This window comes from Quercus lobata, chromosome 10 (genome assembly GCF_001633185.2).
Source record: "Quercus lobata isolate SW786 chromosome 10, ValleyOak3.0 Primary Assembly, whole genome shotgun sequence".
Taxonomy (NCBI): Eukaryota; Viridiplantae; Streptophyta; class Magnoliopsida; order Fagales; family Fagaceae; genus Quercus; species Quercus lobata.
The window spans coordinates 19,484,279-19,506,046 of record NC_044913.1 but is presented as its reverse complement, the minus strand read 5'-3'; the positions used below and the strand labels follow the sequence as shown (position 1 = coordinate 19,506,046).

Below are 21,768 nucleotides of genomic sequence, written 5' to 3'. Positions count from 1 at the left end.
TAATCATATGTAAAAACAATAATCCAACTGTTGATGATGATAATTTCATGCTCAACTAATCTATCATATACTTTATAATAAAAATCAATTCTTAAAAATTGTGTTTGTGTCAAATACATACCCTACGTATGGTGTAGGTAGAGATCAAATTCCAAATCTCTTATTTTGAATGACCTGAGATTTTATCGAGTTAACTGAAACCCACTTATAATAAAGTTAAGAGTTTTCTAATTAGTGTGTATTTGTTATAATGGAGGTTTTTTTTTTTTTTCTTCCCCAAAACAACTTGATTAAACATTGCGGTTTCTAACTGTCTATTTTTTCCCATCTTGCCAAATCAACTTCATAAGAGCTTAATTGGCACATTCCTATGTATAAAATGCTTGGAGGTCTAGAAGGAAATGGTTCAAGCAATGGAGTAAGTAGCATATTGTAACTATCTTATAAATTTTTTTTTTTAAAAAAAAAAAAAAGCTTCATAAGAGAGAATATCAAGAAATTAAATTTTGTAAGGATGTGGTATAAAACCCAAATTTTACACTTTTTACTTCCAATTTGCCACATCATAATATCACATATTAAAATATAGGCACAACTACATATTAAAGAATAAAGAGCCTGTTACTTGGTTCCTCCAATTGCACAAGAGAAACCATGTCACCCTCAGCTATAACTCATGGGATTACTATTTATCAACTGTCCGATGGGTTGAACCAAATACAATAGGGTATAAATTTAATTCTTTATAAGAAGTGGGCATTAAATTTAATGAAACTCTATTCTTTCTCAATTACGTTTTATACATTATCAGAACACCAGTAACCAAGCCTTAGTCCCAACTTTTTGGGGTCGGTTACGTTTTATACATTACTCATTACTAAAAAGCAAACATGTAACCTTGTGATACCATGAAGAATGCATTTGTATAATGGCATGCGGCCACTGACCAAGGAGCCAAAATTAATAATTATACAACATTTAACAAGGAAAAAAAGAACAGGACTCAGAAAACTACTGGCTATTCCAAGGAATTTATCAGATCTCTAAAATTGAAAACCACCCAATCGGCTTTTGCTGCAACAGCCTCTCGATGTTGGACACCAGCATAACAAATAAACAAGTCTGCACCTCCTGGTTTACGAGCCTATATATAGAAACAAAACAAATTAAAAAGAAAAGAAAATCCACATTGGATAGGAAACTTAGAAAAAAAATCACATTAACAGACAGCCATGGAGGAGTGGAGGACACAACTGGTAGATGACTATCTTGTGGGAACCAAAATAGAGGTTCGGCCAATCACATAAAGCACGCTAACTTGATGGAGAGGCCATCGTAGGTTTTTAGTTTCTCTTTTTCTTCCTCCCAACCATTGGAGCAGTCTATGTTAACACAACTTCACAACTTTTATTTAGGACTCAACTCAAAATCTAATAGTTAAAGGTAAGTTGAGGATGAAAAACATTTCCTTGAATATATGTATGTTGAAATGTGACAACTTGTAGAACATAAACACCAGTTGCTTCAGCAGTTTTCTAATGGAAATCTGCCACAAGTAAACGATTGAAGTTTGGATGAATTTACTTACCTCAAGATCAGTTGCACCATCCCCAATCATGACTAATGCCTTGTACCCATGAGCCTGGAGAACCAAATTCATTAGCTTCATAAGCAACATGCTTAACAACCAAAAATTAAACAAACAGCTAATAGACTTACCTTCCTTATCTGTTGTACTGCAGTGGCTTTTCCTCCACTCCTTGAAGTAGGCTCCTTGGTGTCAAAGCCCACAAACTCCCCAGAACTTCCAAATAGAAGTTGATTGGCAAATATGTTTTCAGGTGGAATCCCAAGGATTGATGCAACAGGCTTCAAAGGAAGAAGATTTATTAGTACTTACAAAGAGTAGATCAATGTTCAACTAATTCTCCAATTTAAAACAGAAATAGATGATCTATGCTGGATCTCACATAAACAAGACACTTTATTAGTCCTACTATCACTACAGAAATATCAAATCATTAAAAATACACACACACACACACACATTAACCTTCTAAGGTATAAAAGGAAGGAATTATTACATGAACAATCCATATAGTTCTTTGCTTTGATAATCTCTGATAGATTATCCTTAGCATACAATATGTAAATTAACAAAGCTTTTTCTAAGTGCTATCGTTTTTTTTTTCAATTTTGGTCCCAAAGACAGGGAGAAAGATATATTTGAACTAGTGACCTCTGCTTCATGCGGCAGTCTCCAATTGCTATCATCAATTAAAGCTTTTCCTATTTAATGAGTCCAGCAAGCTCCTTGACTCAGTTGAATCTCATGTCATGTTAGGATCCACCAAACAGTGATTCAACACAGTTATAAGAACATTACATGTTCCAATTTCCTACAATTGACTACTCACAATCACTATCCAGCAAAATGAAGTAATTGTGTCACCACCTGTTTATTCTTAAATATGCATGCATGTGTGTGTGTGCGCGCCAGCCTGTGCCCCATGCGCACGTATTCTTGTTTTATTCTTCAATGAATGCTTCTACAGAAAACAAAACTACCAACAGACACTCATTAGTCACTCCATTATTTGACGGCATACATTGATCATTTGACGAAAGCCTCCAGAGATCAGGTAAACAGCGGTATTATTAGCCCTCAGCTTCTTGACTAACTCTTCCATGCCAGGAGAAAGCCTACATATCAATAAGTAACATTAGCGAATATCATTCAATTAAAATTTAAATCATATTTTGTTAATTTAAATATATACTACATAAATCGTGTATAGTTGCAGTTTGGAATAGAATGAAGCAAACTATATTTACAAAGCTTTATTGTTGTTCACCATCAAAACCACACAGTTAATTCATTTTCTAATATTTAAAGATTTCCCCTCATATACAGAGTACAAAGTTTTGATTTGATGGCATGACCAAATATAGTTGTACTAACAGTTGGAACATAATAGCATCCATTATATTGACAAGCCTTAGATCTGCCACTTCAAGATTCCCATGCTTCATTCTCATACTGGTTAAATACTTATTCTGGTGAAAGTTGCAATTATACTTAATATTAATAATTTACGAATGGGAAAATTTTCAAAAATAATGATACAAGAATTACAAAACTTGCATCAGGTGGCCTAATAAACATTATTTGACATGGTTAGTAGGTGGATTGTTGCAAGAAATATTTTATTTATTAAAATGATAACTCTAAAAGTCTCTTCCCTTATGATTTGGTAACCTGATCCACAAAGATGCAAACATGGAATTAACTTTGATGTCACCATGCAGTCAAACTACATTAGATTAAAGATATAACACACACATCAAGAATTGAAAATATTTGTAAAGTTTTAAGAGGTCACAACATTTCACTTTGTGTTCCTGATCCATTCATGAGCAAAATAAGTATATGTTCATCCAATTGAAACAGATCCTAAAATATTTTGCACAATCTTGTAGAAATATAAAATAAAACATTATCATGACTTTAGCCATGCAGAAAGCTATAACACAGTGGATGATTTTTAAAATAGCTACCTGGAATAGAAAATGAAAAGTTTAACTGTAGTAAAAATAAAAGAAAACAACAACCTATGCAATCGGGTAACATGATAAGTAAACCTGATAAAGAAATATACTCTACTCCAGAAAATGATGCACCTGTTAATAACCTAAAGAGAAGCTTTGCTATCTCAAAGAAATTGGACAGTGCTTCATGTTTTATAAGGTTTGGTGCCAGCAAACTCTGGTTTTGGTGATGCCTTAAGTATCCTGTCTTTTAAAATTAACATCCATTTTCAATATATATTTTCAGATGTAGGACAATATAAATCATATATCTCTATTGGTAAGATGGCAATGTTTCTATGGTTGTCTTCAAGTGCCACGTAGAACTCAATGCACTAATTCAATTTTTTACCAAACTATCCAGCCCACCCATATTAAGCAAACAAGTCAAAACATGCTCAAAATAATGAAGGAAGCCCACATACCTTGGGGGACTCTTTTCAAGAAAGTCCTGGACTTGGGAAAGGGAAGGATTAAACAAAGATAATCTGGCAGCCAAGGCCTCCTCAAAAGGAACAGAGCCACTCATTGCCCTAACAATATCGAAATACAAAATCAATAATAGAGACTAATACCATACCAATTCAAGAGTTCTAATTAATGTGAGACATCAAACCTAGAAGTCCATTCCGCTACAGCCTTTCCAGCTCCACAAAATTCTGCAAGTTCATCAATGCCCTCATCTAGGCACACCGTACTATCAACATCAAAGCACACCGCATTGGCATTTCTCCATAACTCAAGAACCTCTACAAATTTAAGATGACAACCATCAACCACAGAAACATTATTCTAAATTAGCGTTGAAAAACTAAATAGTGAATATTTCAAGAGTCGAATGATTTGTTATCATAAGCTCTAAAGTTCATGTCTAGATAAGCAAACTCCAATCTTTGGACGTAAATTTCAACTCTCGAGTGATGAGTCAATTCACTATTTTCTTGTACTTAATAAGAAATCCAACTGAAAAGAAGGAATTAACCAAGTTAAATATTAGACTCAACTAAATCAAAAAGTACTTAAGTTTGAATTAAACACATGTTTCCGTCAAACTTGTAAATTGCAGATACAAGGAAACATTGAATGCTAACCTTTGGATGGTAGAGTGTTATCGAAGGGGCCCAACTTAGCAGCTTCCAACGGTTGAACGGAAGCAGCAATTAAGTTCAATGATTTAGGTGATTTGCTCATCCCAATTAGACTGAGATTGAATTTTTTCGTAAATCGGGGAGAAAACACAGGAAGGAAAGGTGAGCTAAGTTGCTTACAACGAGCAGTAATTGGTGTCATCTGTGAACCCACCAACCCTTCCATTAATTTATCTGTTTCCATCAAAACAGAAAATAAAACAATCTTTACCACAAATTCTACTATACCAAAACATCCACAAACAATTGCACACCAAACTATAAAGGTTAATTCAACAAAAACACAAGTACCCATTTATTCATAACCAACAATTAAGCCAATAAAGGCAAAACAAAAACCAAAAAACTAAAAATAAGTACATTTCAGCAGGACTAGAACTCAAAATTTTAAAGCATTAATGATTCACAACAAGCAAAATAAGCTCCAGATCCACAAACAATGCTACAAATATGAAAATTAGAGAACACTAACCCTCTGTTTCATACCCCAGAAAAATTCTCAACCCCAGATTCATAAACCAAAAAAAATAAATAAAAATACATGAAGCTTTCACGTACAGATTACAGTGCGGTACAGGATGATATTAATATAGAAATGCAAATATGAGAAAGCAGAGAAAGAACAACATACTTACACTGCTAAAAATATGAAGAAAACAATAACAAACAATAATCACCTTGTTCTTTAGATCGATCTGCTTCTGTTTCTCGTTGTTGGCAACTTTCAGTTTATGCTGTCTAAATGTTTGGTAAAGTATTTGAATGTTCTTTGAACTAAAATTACTGTGAAGCCCCTTCACCAACCCTTGATTTTCCTTATTTGGTGCACCCGGTTTACCATGTCAGTATGCTTTCACCCAATTTAAAAAAAATTCTAAAATTTAAAATCAAACAAAATACCTAAAAGAACACTGGAACTGAAAATCTAAAATTTTTTGAACTTACCCAGCCGAGTAGATTGCTGCAGACGCCGAAGGGTGGCCAGAGACGCCGAAAAACCTCCCTGGAGCCGCCGAAAACGATTTCTCTTTTGGTTTAGGGAGTGGCTGAATCTCTCTCTCTCTTTTAGTTTTTAATCTTTTTTTTTTTTTTTCTTTTTCTAATGTTTTTATGGTCTTAATCCTATTTTAAATATGTTCTTCTGAGTTTGGGAAGTGATTATAAATATTAGCTTTTTACTTATTTTATATATTGTTTGTGAGTTCATACTATTTTTTGTTTCGGATTTATTTTAAATAATCAAACTTTCAAGTTTTTGAAAAAAAATTAATTCTTAATTTTTTATCTCAAATTATACAAATAATTACGATACAAATATCTAATTTATAGCTTTTTAAAATAATTTAGTTTCTAACTTTTTGTTGGACTTTGTGCAAATAAGCTATCATACATTTTTTTTTGCTAAACAATAAGCTATCATACATAAACTATATCAAAATGTATACTTAGTTGGGGTTTGGATAACATATGCGTTACTTTTTTATGGGTTTTATGCACGGTTTATGGGATTCGTAAGTAATTTTTTTTTTTTTTTTAGAATAACAACTTTAAAATTGGGTCCTACGATACTATTCACACGTTTAAAAATTATTTTGCTATAGTGTTTTCATTTTTCAGTTTTCAACAATAAATGGTATCCAAACAGACCCTTAGTTGTATTTTCTTCTAAAATAAAAAAAACTGAGTTGCATTTTTAATTAAGGTGACGGACTATCATTAGACCAGTTGGGTTACATTGTAGGGATTACACCTTACACATGCAGGTGATAGCTAGTTTCCTTTTGTTTCATAGCTTTCGCTATAAATTTGATCTGGTCAAGTATGAGTGAAGGAGAAAAATAATGGCTCACCAGTCACATTCAACCATTTAACATGACTAGCATGGTACTCCTAATACACCAAATAATTTGTGTCAACAACCATAGCAACTGCATGTGTTTTGTTTGACGAGTTTGGGTCAAGGCCAATCCTTTTGAACCAATTAATAAGTTGTCATTTTGACATGGTGCTACAAAATTTCATGCTTCTTTGGAATTCAGTTCAAATGCATTTCTAACAAAGAGAAAATGCATAACACATATCATGGGTGCACTTGTCGGCAGCTTTTCCCTCTAACATATTAGTTTATTTATATATATGTACAATCTTTTAAAGTCTTACTCTTTTTTTTTTTTAGATCAATTTTAAAGTCTTACTCAGTAAATAAGCAAATCAATAAATTAATATAAAACACACCAATTAACACATATATTACACGTTTAGCGAAAAAAAACACATACGTTACACAGCCAATTGTCGAATATGATCTAAATTTCACATAAACTTAATTAGGATGGATATTGTCTACCTACTCTGATATATTAATTGTATTATTATTATTTTGTCATTGTTTCTTTTCCTAAACTTCAATAAGAAGATTGCATATTCTTATGACGTGTTAGTTGTTTTTACTTTTTATGTATTTTGATTACTAGGGAAAGTGAAATTAAACCCAAATCTTTGAGGAAGAAAACGTAATATAATTTAGAGGTGTCAATGTTTGACCCAACCCACGAACACAACAAGAACTCGACACAGGTTTTTGCAGGCTAGGTTTGGGTCTTATCGGGTTTGGGTCATAAATGGATCAACCTAAAAGCGACACGATAAAAAATGTGTCATAAGCGGGTCAACCTGTATAACCCGCAATAGACATGTTTGACATGCTAATTTATTTGTGTCAATCCGAAATGACCCATTTAACATAATTCGTTTAACTCGTATAACAAATAAATATTCATTTTATTTTAAATTTGTCAAATACCTTTTATATCCAACCTATATTTTATATGAAAAAAGAAAAGTGAGCAATTACAAAAACTTACAAGGGATATAATTGGTAATTGAAACTTTACAAACCTTGAGAATATAATATTTTTGTTGAAATATGTTATTTTGAATTTGAGTTGAAGAGTATGCACTTCTTTTGGAGTGTAAAGAACTTATTTCTAGATAGATGTTATATTTTTGTTGAACTATATTATTTTGAATGTGGGTTAAAGACTTGAAGTAAATGCACTACTTTTGGGATTTTTAAAAAAAAAAAAAAATTCTAAATGGATGTAATATTTAATATTATGCAGGTTGAAATGAGTTGTATTATATTCATGTCAATCCAACACGACTTGTTTATTAAGCGTGTCAAGCAGGTTGGGTCAGGTTAAGGTTGAAAGATCATGACACGATTATTAAATGAGTCGGGTTTGAGTTGAACCATTTAGGATCCGTTTGAATACAGCTTATTTTGTTGAAAACTGAAAACACTATAATAAAATAATTTTTAAATGTGTGAATAGTGTCGTGGATCCCATTTTTAATTTTTTTTTCCTGAATAAAGTGGTTGTGGATTCCATGAACATTGCGTGAATAGTGCATCAGATGTAAAATTTGTCCCTAAAAGCTGAAATGCGTGAAAAAAAGAAAAAAGAAAAAAAGAAGAAGCAAAACGCGTCAAACGCAATATAATTCCTATCCAAATACTTACTTAGTCGAATATCCCTACCTCAACACGACACGAACTCAACACGCTAATTCGAATTGACACATTGTAACATAACTAGTGAACCATAAGGGTCATGTCAGTAGGGTTTTTATTTTTTATTTTATAACAATTAGGAAAGGTAGATTCAAACCTGATCTTCGTTGAAGAAAACCGAACATCACCAATAAACCATTTGGCTTTTGTCTGTGGGCTGAGGGTTTTTTGGGAATGGGAGAAGGGGGATAGATAATCATGTGTATTGGAAAATTTAGGAAAAAAAAAAAAACAACTAATATAGGTCCAATATATCCTCACTAACCAAGACCCACTTAGAAATAGTAGAGACGGATTATTAAAAGAAAAAAAAAATAGTAGAGACTAGCATAGGCCCGTTATAGCGTTACAAAACTAAGCCCATCTAACAAGGTTGTGTACAATTTTTTTTTTTTTTTTTGGCAATTTCCTTAACTAAACAAAAGTCCCAACCGTTCAAAATAAAAAATAAAAAAATCTAACGTCTCCTTGATATCATCAATATTGGGTTGAATTTCCCAGTGAAGCTCAACAACTACTCATTTGACCTCATCAATCACTTGTTTTACATCTCCCTCTAAAATGACGAACTTTATTTTTGCAAATAATTTAAATTCTATGTTTATTTTGGAAATTAGCTAATTTCAACTTTTTTTTTTTTTTTTTGTTGTCACACATTTAACATAAAAAAAAAAAATCAAAACCTATACATATATATATATATATATTTATAAATACTATGTAAATAAGCTAGTGAAAACTGCATGTGTCACAAATGAACACTTCATATCCTTATTGTTAAAATTGCTAAAATAACAGCCCTAGATTCGAACCATAAAGAACATCTTTGCACAACCATATATATAGGACTTTTTGTTGGAAAAGTTGGATTTGAAAAAATTTTGGTTTCCTAACTTTAAGGCAAAATAAAAGTGAAACTCATGGGTCCTTTGAGGGGGGTTCAAGTTGGGATGTTTTCTCCTCTGTGAGGAAAATAAATTCATTTAGTCAATTGCCCAAAACCATGAAGGAGATAATGAAAAATTGACTTCTAAAGTATCTACTTAAACATAGGTGAAAGTAGTGTTATTGCTTGAATCCCATGGAGGAAAGAAAAAAGACATTTTGTGTGTTTCTATGCCCATGGGTTAGGATTAGAGGTGTGCATCAAACCCACCAACTAGACCCATTACGCAATATAACCCGACACTTCGGGTTGGTTTTTGTGGGTTGGGTTGGGTTGAAATTTTATTTTGAGCCTTGGATTGAGTCAGGTTCAAGTTTATAGTTTTTTTCTACCCAACCCGACCCTCCTTGTATATAAAGTTTATTTTATTATCTTCATTAAATTTTTTTTTTTGTTTAATTGATTTCAATATTTTGAGAATTAGTTTTGATAAATTTAAAATTTTAGAATATAATTTAAACATATCATATGGGTTGTAATAATTTATTGATTTTTTTTTTAATAACCGATAAAAACCCAATTTTTTACAAGGTATAAAAAAAAAAGTATGCATACCCCTCCGACTTGACCCATATGGGTTAGGTTAGATTAGTTTCTATACATGTGATAGGTTGGGAATTTCTCAACTCAAGAAGGTAGAGTTAAGTTGAAAAAACCTTCCGACCTGAAACATGCACACCCTCAATTAGGATATTGAGTAGGCCCCTAAAGGGCACCCCATCTTGTGTACTTTAAGAGCCTCATTCTATGCATTACTTTCATCACATGGTCAAGTTTTTTCTTTGACTATGCACCTTGATGCAACATGCAAGCCAACATCTCATCACAAATCACCAACCAGTTGACACATGCACACCCCCAATTAGGATATTGAGTTGGCCCCTAAGGGGCACCCCATCTTGTGAGCTTATAAGAGCCTCATTTTATGCATTACTTTGATCACATAGTTAAGTTTTTTCTTTTACTATGGACCTTGATGCAACATGCATGCCAACATCTTATCACAAATCACCAACCCGACACATGCACATTGCACACGCCAATTACAATATTGAGTTGGCCCCTAAGGGGCACCCCATCTTGTGTGCTTATAAGAGCCTCATTCTATGCATTACTTTGATCACATAGTCAAGTTTTTTCTTTGACTATGGACCTTGATGCAACATGCATGCCAACATCTCATCACAAATCACCACCATCTATCCCCCTCGGCTCACATTTAAGCCAATTTTTGTGTGTGGTGTGTTGCATGTGTAATATAATTTGCCACACTCTTTTTTAAAAGTAATTATGATTTTTTAGTAGAATTTATAATGTACTTTTATGTTAATCTCATTCCCTCTCCCTTATGTGCGCATTTGTACTGCTCTATAAAAATTATGTAAAATCGTCTTCTTTTATTTAAAGATTTTGTACTTTTTTTTTAATCTATATTATAATCTAAAGATTTTGCACTTTGACTGAGCCACGCATCAGTATCTTTTTTCTTTTTTCTTTTTTTGGGTTGAAAACGACTATAACATTAAAAACTAAACAACAAGAACAGTACAAAGTCTGTTGAAATAAAATCCATTACAGTCATCCTCCAAGGCCTTAAACAAGTCCACAGGCGGAGTAGGAAACAAAATGAAATCTGCCTCTTGATCAGCACCAATTCTAGCTAACATATCAGCACACGCTGCGCACCAGTTGGCCTGGCGGTAGCAGTGGCTGAACTGAGTCACGGATCAGTATCTTTCGCTATTGGAGTTGTGTATTTCTGGGTTGGTGAACCATTAATTATGTCCTTTTTTGTGATAAGGAGTTATTTGGTGAACCACTATACTTTCTTTAATCTAAAGTTGAGTGGGACTTATTAGGGAACCATTGCATATATTTTGTTTCAGTATATACGAAATAAATATATGACTTTTGTAACATCGTCAACTGTCATATATAAAGCCATGCCAAGAGGATTGAAACGAATATGAAAAAGAAATACACACACATATATAACGAACTTGTTTCTAATTTCATTCTCAAAAAAAAAACTTGTTTCTAATTTCTTCTGCCAGTATATGTATGTATATATATATATATATATACATATATATATACACACGTAAAACTTAGAGAAAGTTGAATTAGAATTTGAAATTAAAATCCAATTTTGCGTCATGTTTCGAAATTTATATGAAGACTACAGCATAATTATCTACTTAAGTTTGTGCCATGTGTCTACTTAAATTTTTTAATTTTTATATCAAGTGAGTTAATGACTTCAAAATATTAAGAATCTAATATTAATGAACTATAAAATAAATAAATAAAACCAATTACATATATTCAATAAAAATCACCACACAGTAAAGATCACCACACGTTCTATCTTATTAAAAATTAGAAAAAAAAAATGATCATAAGTAGTATTAAATTTAAGTAAGAATTTTAATATGTGACTAATTATGCTTACTTTAAAAAAAAATTGACTAATTATTTATATTTTTATGATTGTATTTAATTTTAAATGTATTTATATGTATGCATGTGTTACATGCTATTTTTTTAATAATTAGACTAATTATTTATATTTTTATAATAAAAATTGTGTTTAATTTTATATCCATCCATGTGTTTGAGTTACATGCTAGTTCTATATAATCTATATAGTGTGTTCTACAAATTAATATTCGCTACACTTTCACTATCAATGTTTAAAGGTATTGACAACGATCGAATTCGTGAGTTCTTCCACATTATTGTTAATTTAAGTTCGTCCACATTATTGTATCTTAGAAATATAGGGCCCTAGATTCTCAAAAAAATAATAATTTAACTACATTATTATTCACTGTATTAATAATAAAAATCAATGAAAAATTACAATTCTATTTGATTTATAATAATTTTCATACACTTTTTTTTTTTTTAATTGTGAATGTTTAATCTGTCTGATTTTATATGTTTAACTAGAGAATATTTTAAAATTCGTGTTGCAGCACTTGATGCCATTATCACCATACTAAAATAGCTTCACAAAATAAATGTGGGGTTCAAGTAGCTAGCTAGCTTGATAATCTGCAATATTCTGGTCACTTTCTTGATGTCATCCGAACTAGTTTTCTTTGGAGACTAAATTAAATATCGGGGTTGATGCACATTTCAAAGCAAAAGAGCATATGGTGTGAAGCCATTGTAGTTTCACACATATTAAACCCATGGTTTTCAACTACATCAAAGAAGGTTTGGTGAAGCACGTAATCATATAATTAATCAATTAAGTATATGAATATATATATATATATATATGTCAATGATGCAAATATATACAATAAAACAAGAAGCTAGGAACTAGGAACTACAGAATATACCTAGCTGGGAACGATTCAACCAACCATTAAGGATGAAACCTTTAATTAAAGTCCACATAGCAGTTTTCCAATTTTTTCATTTAATCAAACCAGCCCTATTTCTGACCTAGTTTAGATCCAAACTAGCCAGATATGTAGGTGCACAATCCCTTTCAATATCTCCGACTCAAAAAAGAAAAAACAAAAGCTTCAATCTGAAGAGCCCCTCTTAGCATGCAATGCATGTGCAAAACTAGAGAGAAAAAAAGAAACTTGCAAAATAAAGCTATGAAAACCAGGGTTGCTAAATAATTTTCCATCACCTAAACCAAATACAGCTCATAATCTCTTGCAAGAGAAGAGACTAGAAATGGGTTATCTATAATATTCTCTCTCTCTCTCTCTCTCTCTCATTTCACAACCTTTTTGTTTTCATGCATTTAACTTAGTACTTGAACTTGATCACCTGCTCTCTCTATATCGCATCTCTCTCCGCTGGCCTCCAAGAATTAAAACATAAGTCTTACTTAACTTACATGTCTTATTCATGCCCGTATCTAACCAAACACACAAATTTAATCTTTCCATATACCTCATCGTCAAACTTTCCATTTCATACTCAACCACTCAAGCCAAGAAACCCCACGAAAAAATCAATTAAAAAAACAACCATTTCTATAACTAGCTATAGCTCTCAAGAAACCAAAATACCACTACTCTCTCCTCCATATTCACGTATATATCCAACAATATTCGTGCATTCATTGAGCATTTATCCTAAAAAACCTATTCATCTTCTTTTTCTTTCAAGAACATACTAGTCTACATTTCACCATTATTACATGCACCCCTCATTAGATTTTCCATCAAAATTTAACAAATAATACTAAGATACCCATCAATGGAGACGCATGTGAAGTCCCAACCCAACCAAGAGCTCTCTATCTCAGCTCGTTCACTATCATCCTCATCTTCTTCTTCATCATCACCAACATCTTCTTCTTCTTGTTATAATGTTACTATTGTTCCTCTTTCTTTCTCTCCTGTTCAGACAAAGCCTCAAGGAACCAGACCACCATATGATCATGGGACTAATCATGATGATGATCAGTTGCTTGAAAATGGAGAGGTGTACTCTATGGCTGCTGGGTCAGCCATTGATAATATTGAAGAGCTGAGATTCATTGGCATCATGGGCAACGGTGGGATGGAGTGGAAGAACGTGGAGGAAAGATTCAATCAGCTCGCCTTCACTCAGAATAGTGGCCCTGAACCGCTCATGAAATGGTCAGATTTCGGTATTTGTATAGGTGAGAGTGAGAAACATCATATTTGGAAATTTATGTAATAATTTTAAATCAACTCTCTTAGCTAAATTCAATTGCAATGAATTCCGATCTTACTGAAATTGTGTGGAAAAAAAAGTGCAATAAATTTTACAAAATTAATGAGTAATCAATCACAAAAGAAAAAAAATATTACTTCAAATATTTATTTATTATGGTGTTAAAATGACATTAACTATTTTCATATCATTTTTTTTTTCTTTTAGAAACAAACACACACACAAGGGAGAGGGATTAACAAGAAGGGGGGTGACTATTGTGACTCACCCTTCTGTGCGTGATCATAGAGGAACTCCCTGCTAGAGAATGTTGGATTGAGTTATAATTACTGTAGTCGGGAGTGATCATAAACCTCATCCTAGCCCCACAAGAGAGCTAGTAAATTAGAAGTTAGGTTATAAGTTTTTTGGTTAATTTTTTTTCTTTCATTTTATACCTATTGCTGTTCCAAAAGTATCTTCTTCTTTTTTTCTTTTTATTTTGGATGAACAAAAAGGAAGGCAATCATTGTGACTCACCTCTCTGGTTGTGATCATAAGAGGACCTCTCGCTAGAGAATGTTAAATTGAGTCATAGTTACTGTGATTGGGAGTGACCATAGATCTCACCCTAACCCCACGAGAAAGCTAGCAAATCAAGAGTTAGTTGCAAGAGGCAACCTCACTCCCCGTTAGGGTTCAAATGTGGGACCTCAAGACAACGATCACACACCTTGATCACTAGGCCACCCCTCTTGGTAGTACCAAAAGTACCTTTTTAAAGTCTTGAAGAGGAATATAGTCATATACATCATGGGTTGACATATAAATTTAAGCTTTGAGCATCTTTTATTTTCAATATTTTTTTTACATTCATTTATATCCATTATTTTATACACGTATATATAATTGATATTGAAATGTCTATATGTCAGAAGTGGATGAAAAAATATACGTGAGAGAATAAATGCCTCTATATAGAACTCTCCCATTAATGTTGAAAGAAAAAAGTCCAACTTGATTATTAAATAGTAATATATATATATATATAAACTTTCAACTTTGCTTGCCTTGTGGTTGGCTAGCTAATTGCTGCCAATGGCAAAGTAACGCACCCACTACACTAGACCGCCAGCATGCATGTTCTCCTATTATATTACTCCATTCTTTATTTGATTCTTTCTTTTTCTTTTTCATATTATAATTCGAATTTCTGAAAGAGAATTTTTATTTTTGAAAAAAAAAAATTTAACATATACAAACAGCTTGTATTTTATCTTGAAGAACTAACTCAACTTATTCTTCTTTTTCTTTTTTCTTTTTTTTTCGCTTTGGAAGGGATGCAACAATCCCCCGAATTTGCTAATGAGCTATTAAGGGCACTAAGAGGAACAAGGGACTGGAAATTTCATATCACAAAATGTGAGCTTCACTGTTTCTGGTGTCGCATGATGGACCCCTCCTTCGATTCAAGAATACGAATTTTCTTTGACATGTAATAATTTTCATTCAAATTCTCCATTGTGTAATCTATACATTTATAAAAATTATTTTTTAAAAAAAAGTTTGATTCTATTCACAATATTTCAATAGTTTGGCATTTTACAATATCTTACAGGAAAGACTTTTTTTTTTCCTTTGTAATTTTTGCAGGTGTGATAGAGACATGGATGGAAGAATTACTAAGATGGAGATTAAGCAGGTAATGTCATGAAAAGCAGTTTGTCACCAAATTATATTTTTATATTCTTTGTTTTATTTTTTTAATCTAGTTTATTTAGAAAATTTTAAGTAAGCTGGACTTTATGTAAAGTTTGGGACGATAAATTTCTGTTCATGTTTCAATGTTTCATATAAATTTGGACAATTCTACAGACTATTTTGTTAAGTGCTTCCACCAAGAAGCTGTCTTTGACTCACGAGGAAGCAGAATGCTATGCCACTTTGATCATGGAAGTGCTTGACACTGAAAACCTCGGCTACATTGAGGTACCAATATTTCAACCTCACTCTTTAACTTAATAATCTAAGATACCCTCTTAATTGATATGTTGAGTTATTCTAATAATTGGGATTAAGATAGAATAAAGTTTGTCTCAAAACCACTTTTGAGTTATCTTTTCTAATTCATTATGTGATAATTTATAGAGAAATGTTATTTCTACTACATTTTTACAATAAATCATAGGTGGTTAATTGTTATTAGTTTTAATTTAAACCTACCACTGAAATTACTTTTCTACTCCACCAATAACAACTTGTAACAACTTGCTACATAGAATTTAGTATAAAAATGTTGTAGACATATCATTACTCTAATTTATAAGACTATTCTTGTGTATTGTTTAAATAAGTCATATAAATCATTAACAAAATTATAGGACTAAATTACGCATTAATAATCTTTTCAATTGTCACATGGTAGGTTGGAAGAAGAAAACTTCAAATGAATCAAATCGGTTTGTAGCCAATTTTTTTTAGTGCAATATATTTAACCAAGTTAAATGTAACATACACACAATATTAGGGATTTTATATGCTATTGATTGCCAACTAGACAATATATATCACTATTTTTGTTTTGAAATATATATCACTATATTTGACCTAATTGATACACAACTTTTTATATATTGCAGCTATCTCAATTCAAGACTCTCTTTAAAGTATACTTATCAAGGGGCTCAATTCAAAACAATCAATTATCAATCACACATTCTCCTTATCACAATGACCCCTTTCAAGAACCATTGTCAAAGGCCGAAGTACTATTTCGATCCTATTGGCGACGTGCATGGATTGTTTTGCTTTGGTTAACCGTGTGCTTTGCTCTCTTTGCTTGGAAATTCATTCAATACCGTCATAGAACAGCTTTTGAAATCATGGGCTATTGCCTCTCCACTGCCAAGGGTGCTGCGGAAACTTTAAAATTCAACATGGCTTTGATTCTCCTACCTGTTTGCCGTAACACAGTTACATGGCTTCGCAAACATCGGTGGATCAACTCCATTGTTCCATTTAACGACAATATCGACTGCCACAAGGTAATGTGGCATTTAAATAAATAGTCATTTCTATTTGGTGAGTTCAAGTTAGTTCGATTGGTAAAATCTTTTATCTGAGTAAAAATTTAGTTTGATCCTAACTACAATAAAAAGAAACACATTCTAGTTTGAATTCCATATTCTCAATTATAATAAAAAGAAATATGTTGTTATTTTAATATGATAATAAAGAATAATTATCATTGAACAAACATTATAGATTTCAAATTCAAATGATCCTGTATCTATTAAAAAGAATATTTGAAATTGGTTGGGAATGAATATTTAATTTATGAGGCTAAGGTTTGATAATCCTATAGACTTCATAACGTTTTGTTATGCTTTATATTTTATGCAATGCATGTCAAATTTACAAATATATGATTGAATAATACACATGACTTGACAATTAATACAGCTGGCATGACAAATTGGTAACCAAATTGAAGCAGAACTTTTTATATTTAGAACAATTATTTTTTACATGAAACTGAGATGAAAAAAGTTCTAAAGAAAAACAACTAGAAATTTGAATAAAATGGAAAAATTAAGATAAAACTGATAACCAAAAACTGCATTGTACACCAACTTTGTAGAGTATACTAACAAGAAACTTTTTGGTGTAGATGATTGCAGGAGCGATAGTAATAGGTGTGATCCTACATGGGGGTACACACCTTGCTTGTGATTTCCCAAGAATCAGTGAATCAGACCATACACTGTTCCGGCAAACAATAGCTGCTGGATTTGGGTACCATCAACCATCATACATTGAGATATTGTGCACTACAGAGGTGGCAACAGGAATTGCAATGGTCATATTAATGACGATCGCATTTTCACTAGCAACAAAGTGGCCAAGACGCCAATCACCTTCACTACCAAGGTCTGTCCGAAGGGTCACTGGATATAACACCTTTTGGTACTCGCACCACTTGTTCGTTCTTGTCTATGCATTGCTCATTATTCACTCCTTGTTCCTCTTCCTAACCGATAAACTAAATGAAAAAACGGTAAGCCTATATCATTAGCATTTACGATATCAAGTCATGGATTAAGTACTATGTTCTAAAGTTTTAACTAGTAATGATATACTTACTTAGATATAAAAAATGGGTAAGGGTTAGCTTCAATGCATTGAAACCGCATTATGTCAGTTTCAATGCATTGGAATTTGCCACATGTCCACATCATGTCGGCTCCTATGCACTGGAGTTTGCCATGTATCCACATCATGTTAGCTCCTATATACTGGAGCATTGGAACTAACCCATGTCCATAAAAAGCAAAAATCTTAACTATGAATTTGCCTTTCATTATTTCACTAGAAATGGATAGGATTTTTTTTTTAAAGGCAATCATTTATATATCATGTATCGTGTAAATGATAAAATATATTGAAATTTTTACCATTTTGTTGCAACGGGTTTTTTTTTTTTTTTTTTTGCATTATAATTTAGATTAATAGTACTAATGTTAAGAATCTATACTTATGTAGACGTGGATGTACATAGCCATTCCCGTTTTATTATATATTGGTGAGCGAATCTTTCGAGCCATAAGATCAGGGTTGTATGAAGTGGAAATTTTGAAGGTATATATTAATATCGTTGTCCTGTTTGGAAGAAAATTTGGTACAAAAGTTCATAATTTTGGCAACTGTTCAATGCAATCTGCAATGACTTATTTCTGCTTTAATGACAACTGCTTAATCACCATTATGTTGTGTTTATTTTTTCTTTTTCTTATACATATGCAGGCAAGTATTTATCCAGGAAAAGTTGTGTCCCTCAAATTGCAAAAACCAGAAGGTTTTAAGTACCATAGTGGCATGTACATATTCATTCAATGCCCTCACATTTCACCTTTTGAATGGTAATTTTACACAATTCATCTTATTGTTTTTCTTTTTAGACTTTTTATTCTATTTGTCAACAAATTTAGGTCGAGTTTGGATAGCCCCTAGCCATTGAACCATTACTGACCTTACATTATGAAGTGCACTAATTTATGTTATTTGCTTGTTTACACTGCCCAACCTCTTCCAACTTTGGAGCACCAAAGTAATGTCACAATTTGGTACACTTCTCTTCTATCTTCATTTTCTTTTCAGGCATCCATTCTCTTTAACTTCAGGACCAGAAGATGACTACCTAAGTGTGCATATTAGAACTCTTGGAGATTGGAGTTATAATATATACAATCTCTTCCAAGAGGTAATGATTGAAGAGAAGGGATGGAATTATTTCTATACAAGGTTGCAACAACAATTTCATAAATGTTCCATTACTTTCGAGTTTGTAGGCTAAATTATCTGGGCCAAAGGAGTGCCCAAGAATATACATAGATGGACCCTATGGTGCTGCTTCTCAAGACCATGTCAAATATGATATTGTCGTGCTAATTGGCCTTGGCATAGGAGCCACACCTTTTATGAGCATCCTCAAAGATGTTGCTAACAGTAATCCAAAGGCACATTTTGATCATGTAAGTTTTGCATTAGGATCAATATGTTTTATGTGCTTGAAAAATTCATTTGCTAATTCCATCTTTTGGTCACTGATAAATTTATGTTGTGCCCCTTAAAAGACTGGTTGCGGAGACTGTAGCATAAAAAAAGGTCCATTAAAATCCTATCTTTATTGGATTACAAGAGAACAAAGCTCCTTTGACTGGTTTAGAGATGTCATGAAGGAGATATCAAATTCTAACCAACAGCAGGTACATGCCAATCTTCAATATCTATCATCAAAATGGATTTATTTTCATGGTATAAATTAAATACCAGTTTCACAAATTTAAAAATATATTTAGAGTCACGTTATTTTTAAATTCAGAGTCATATTATATTCATTGTCCAATTCATAAAATAAAATATTTTGATCACTCTAATTTCACTAATGGCCATGTAGTCCGTTATAGAGATGCATAACTTCCTAACAAATGTGCATCAAGAAGGAGATGTGCGATCAGCATTAATAAGCGCAATTCAAGCCTTGTATCATGCTAAGAATGGAATTGACTTTATCTCCGGGACTCCGGTAAGATTTCTTATTTATCCAAAACATTTTTGCTAGTAAGTTTAGCCAACATAATCATTAATGAAGTTCTACAAATTCTCATTAGATACTTTTCTTTGGTGCATGCATGTTAACTACATCAAGTTATTAACAACTTTGTAGCTCAATGACATTGTATGGTCTTTTTATAAGAACCAAGGTTTAAATCACCACTCTCCCACTTATTTTGACAATTGACTTTGTTTATTATCCTTTTCTTTTTGTTTTATATATTAAGAAACACCCTACCTGCTTGAAACTAATTCCAACTTGAAAGATCCCATATTTTTTTATTAAAGATTCCCAACACCTGCCTAGAGAGAAACCATACAATTAGTGCCATTGTTAACATTCTCAACTTTTCTCTAATGCATGCATGTTAAATACATCAACTTATTAACAGTTTTGTAGATCAATGACATTATTTAGTCTTTTTTATAAAAACCAAGGTTTAAATGACTACACTCCCACTTATTTCAAGTTTTTTAACTATTGACTTTGTTTATATATATATATATAAAGAAATATCCTACCTGCTTGAAAATTAATTCTAACTTGAAAGATCCCCTTTTTTTTTTAAGATTCTCAACGACTCCTTGGACACACACCAAATAGTTTGTGCCATGGCACCTGATTAGAATATTCAGACACCAACCACAGTAACCTGTACTTTTTAATGTACATTTATATTGATTAGGAAAACCTATTTGAATTTATAATATTATTTTCATCAATTTGGACTTTTCAGGGACACACACATTTTGCCCGGCCAAACTGGTTTAACATTTTCTCAAAATTGGCTCGTCAACACAGAGGAACAAAGATTGGTAAGACGTGAAAAAGAGTACATCTTAATTTAACCTCTTTAACTTTTAAAAGGGTCTAGATAATAATTCCCATCAAGTTGGTCATCAACTCTTCCAAAAAGATATTTCTAGGATTTTGTCCTTATAGCTGAATAGTGAATACTGAAAATGTGAATTTGCTTGGATATAGGGGTTTTCTACTGTGGGCCATCAGCTTTAGCAAAAGAGTTGGAAAGGTTATGCATCAAATTCTCCACCAAAACCTCTACTAGATTTGTATTTCACAAGGAGAACTATTAAATGTTTTCATAACCACCCTAATGGGTGTTGTACCAATTCCACCAATGACAAGGCCATAAAATGCCCTTAAGATTGAATTGTATATTATCATAATATGATGCTCTCTCTCTTTCTCTCTCATGCTGCTTTAGTGACTATAAGACAAGCCCATGCAGCTTCAACCAGAAGGATTTTTTCAAATAAATTTAAAAAATAACAAGATGCTGTAATTTGAGAGTTGCAGCTTGCAGGTGGTACAAGGGCAGATAAGAAATATTGAAATAATCTAGTTTTGAGGATTCTAATTTTGGTTACAATGCATCGAAAATGCAAAACTCATTCTTCAGAAAATGCATTTTACATAACTCGAAAAAAATTGCTAAACTCCTCAAAAGTTGACTTGTAGCACCTAATCATCAAACTGAAAATATAAAATGATTATGAAACATTATTGTCCATTTAGGACCAATGCCACCAATCAAAGAATAGACTCATGCCATTGACCTTAAAACTAAAGGACATAGAGTTCTTATTTTGTGTAACAAGTTATATATAAAACATTTCTGAAGAACATGAGACATTTCTCTTTGAGCCTTATTCTAAGGAGGTGGTATATTATGTATCCAGTACCTTTCTCTCATTGTGTAGACTCGTTGGTGAGATGACAAAAC

The 21,768-nt window shown here is 32.3% G+C and overlaps 2 protein-coding genes across 4 annotated transcripts; one reads left to right on the top strand and one right to left on the bottom strand.

Annotated features, from left to right (window-relative positions):
- Positions 1–753: 753 nt before the first annotated feature.
- Positions 754–5,803, bottom strand: LOC115963930 (phosphoserine phosphatase, chloroplastic). Of its 3 annotated transcripts, none has more exons than XM_031083176.1 (9): positions 5,682–5,803; positions 5,414–5,586; positions 4,680–4,910; positions 4,205–4,337; positions 4,014–4,121; positions 2,610–2,703; positions 1,720–1,869; positions 1,589–1,642; positions 754–1,144 (listed from the first exon to the last, which is right to left on the bottom strand). In XM_031083176.1, the coding sequence occupies exons 3-9, from the start codon at positions 4,900–4,902 to the stop codon at positions 1,019–1,021; spliced, it is 888 nt and encodes a 295-aa protein (XP_030939036.1). In that variant the 5' UTR covers positions 4,903–4,910; positions 5,414–5,586; positions 5,682–5,803; the 3' UTR covers positions 754–1,018. The 3 variants fall into 3 exon arrangements, with proteins under 3 accessions (XP_030939036.1, XP_030939035.1, XP_030939037.1); XM_031083175.1 differs by having other exon boundaries at positions 5,414–5,551; XM_031083177.1 differs by having other exon boundaries at positions 5,414–5,541.
- A 7,099-nt stretch (positions 5,804–12,902) lies between these two features.
- Positions 12,903–21,675, top strand: LOC115963223 (respiratory burst oxidase homolog protein A-like). The gene is made up of 14 exons (XM_031082152.1): positions 12,903–13,895; positions 15,248–15,404; positions 15,563–15,611; positions 15,785–15,898; positions 16,549–16,953; positions 17,580–17,966; positions 18,452–18,547; positions 18,713–18,828; positions 19,067–19,169; positions 19,258–19,440; positions 19,543–19,674; positions 19,866–19,994; positions 20,761–20,839; positions 21,009–21,675. Exons 1-14 carry the CDS (start codon positions 13,487–13,489, stop codon positions 21,116–21,118), a joined length of 2,469 nt encoding a protein of 822 aa, XP_030938012.1. The 5' UTR covers positions 12,903–13,486; the 3' UTR covers positions 21,119–21,675.
- The last annotated feature ends 93 nt before the right edge of the window (positions 21,676–21,768 follow it).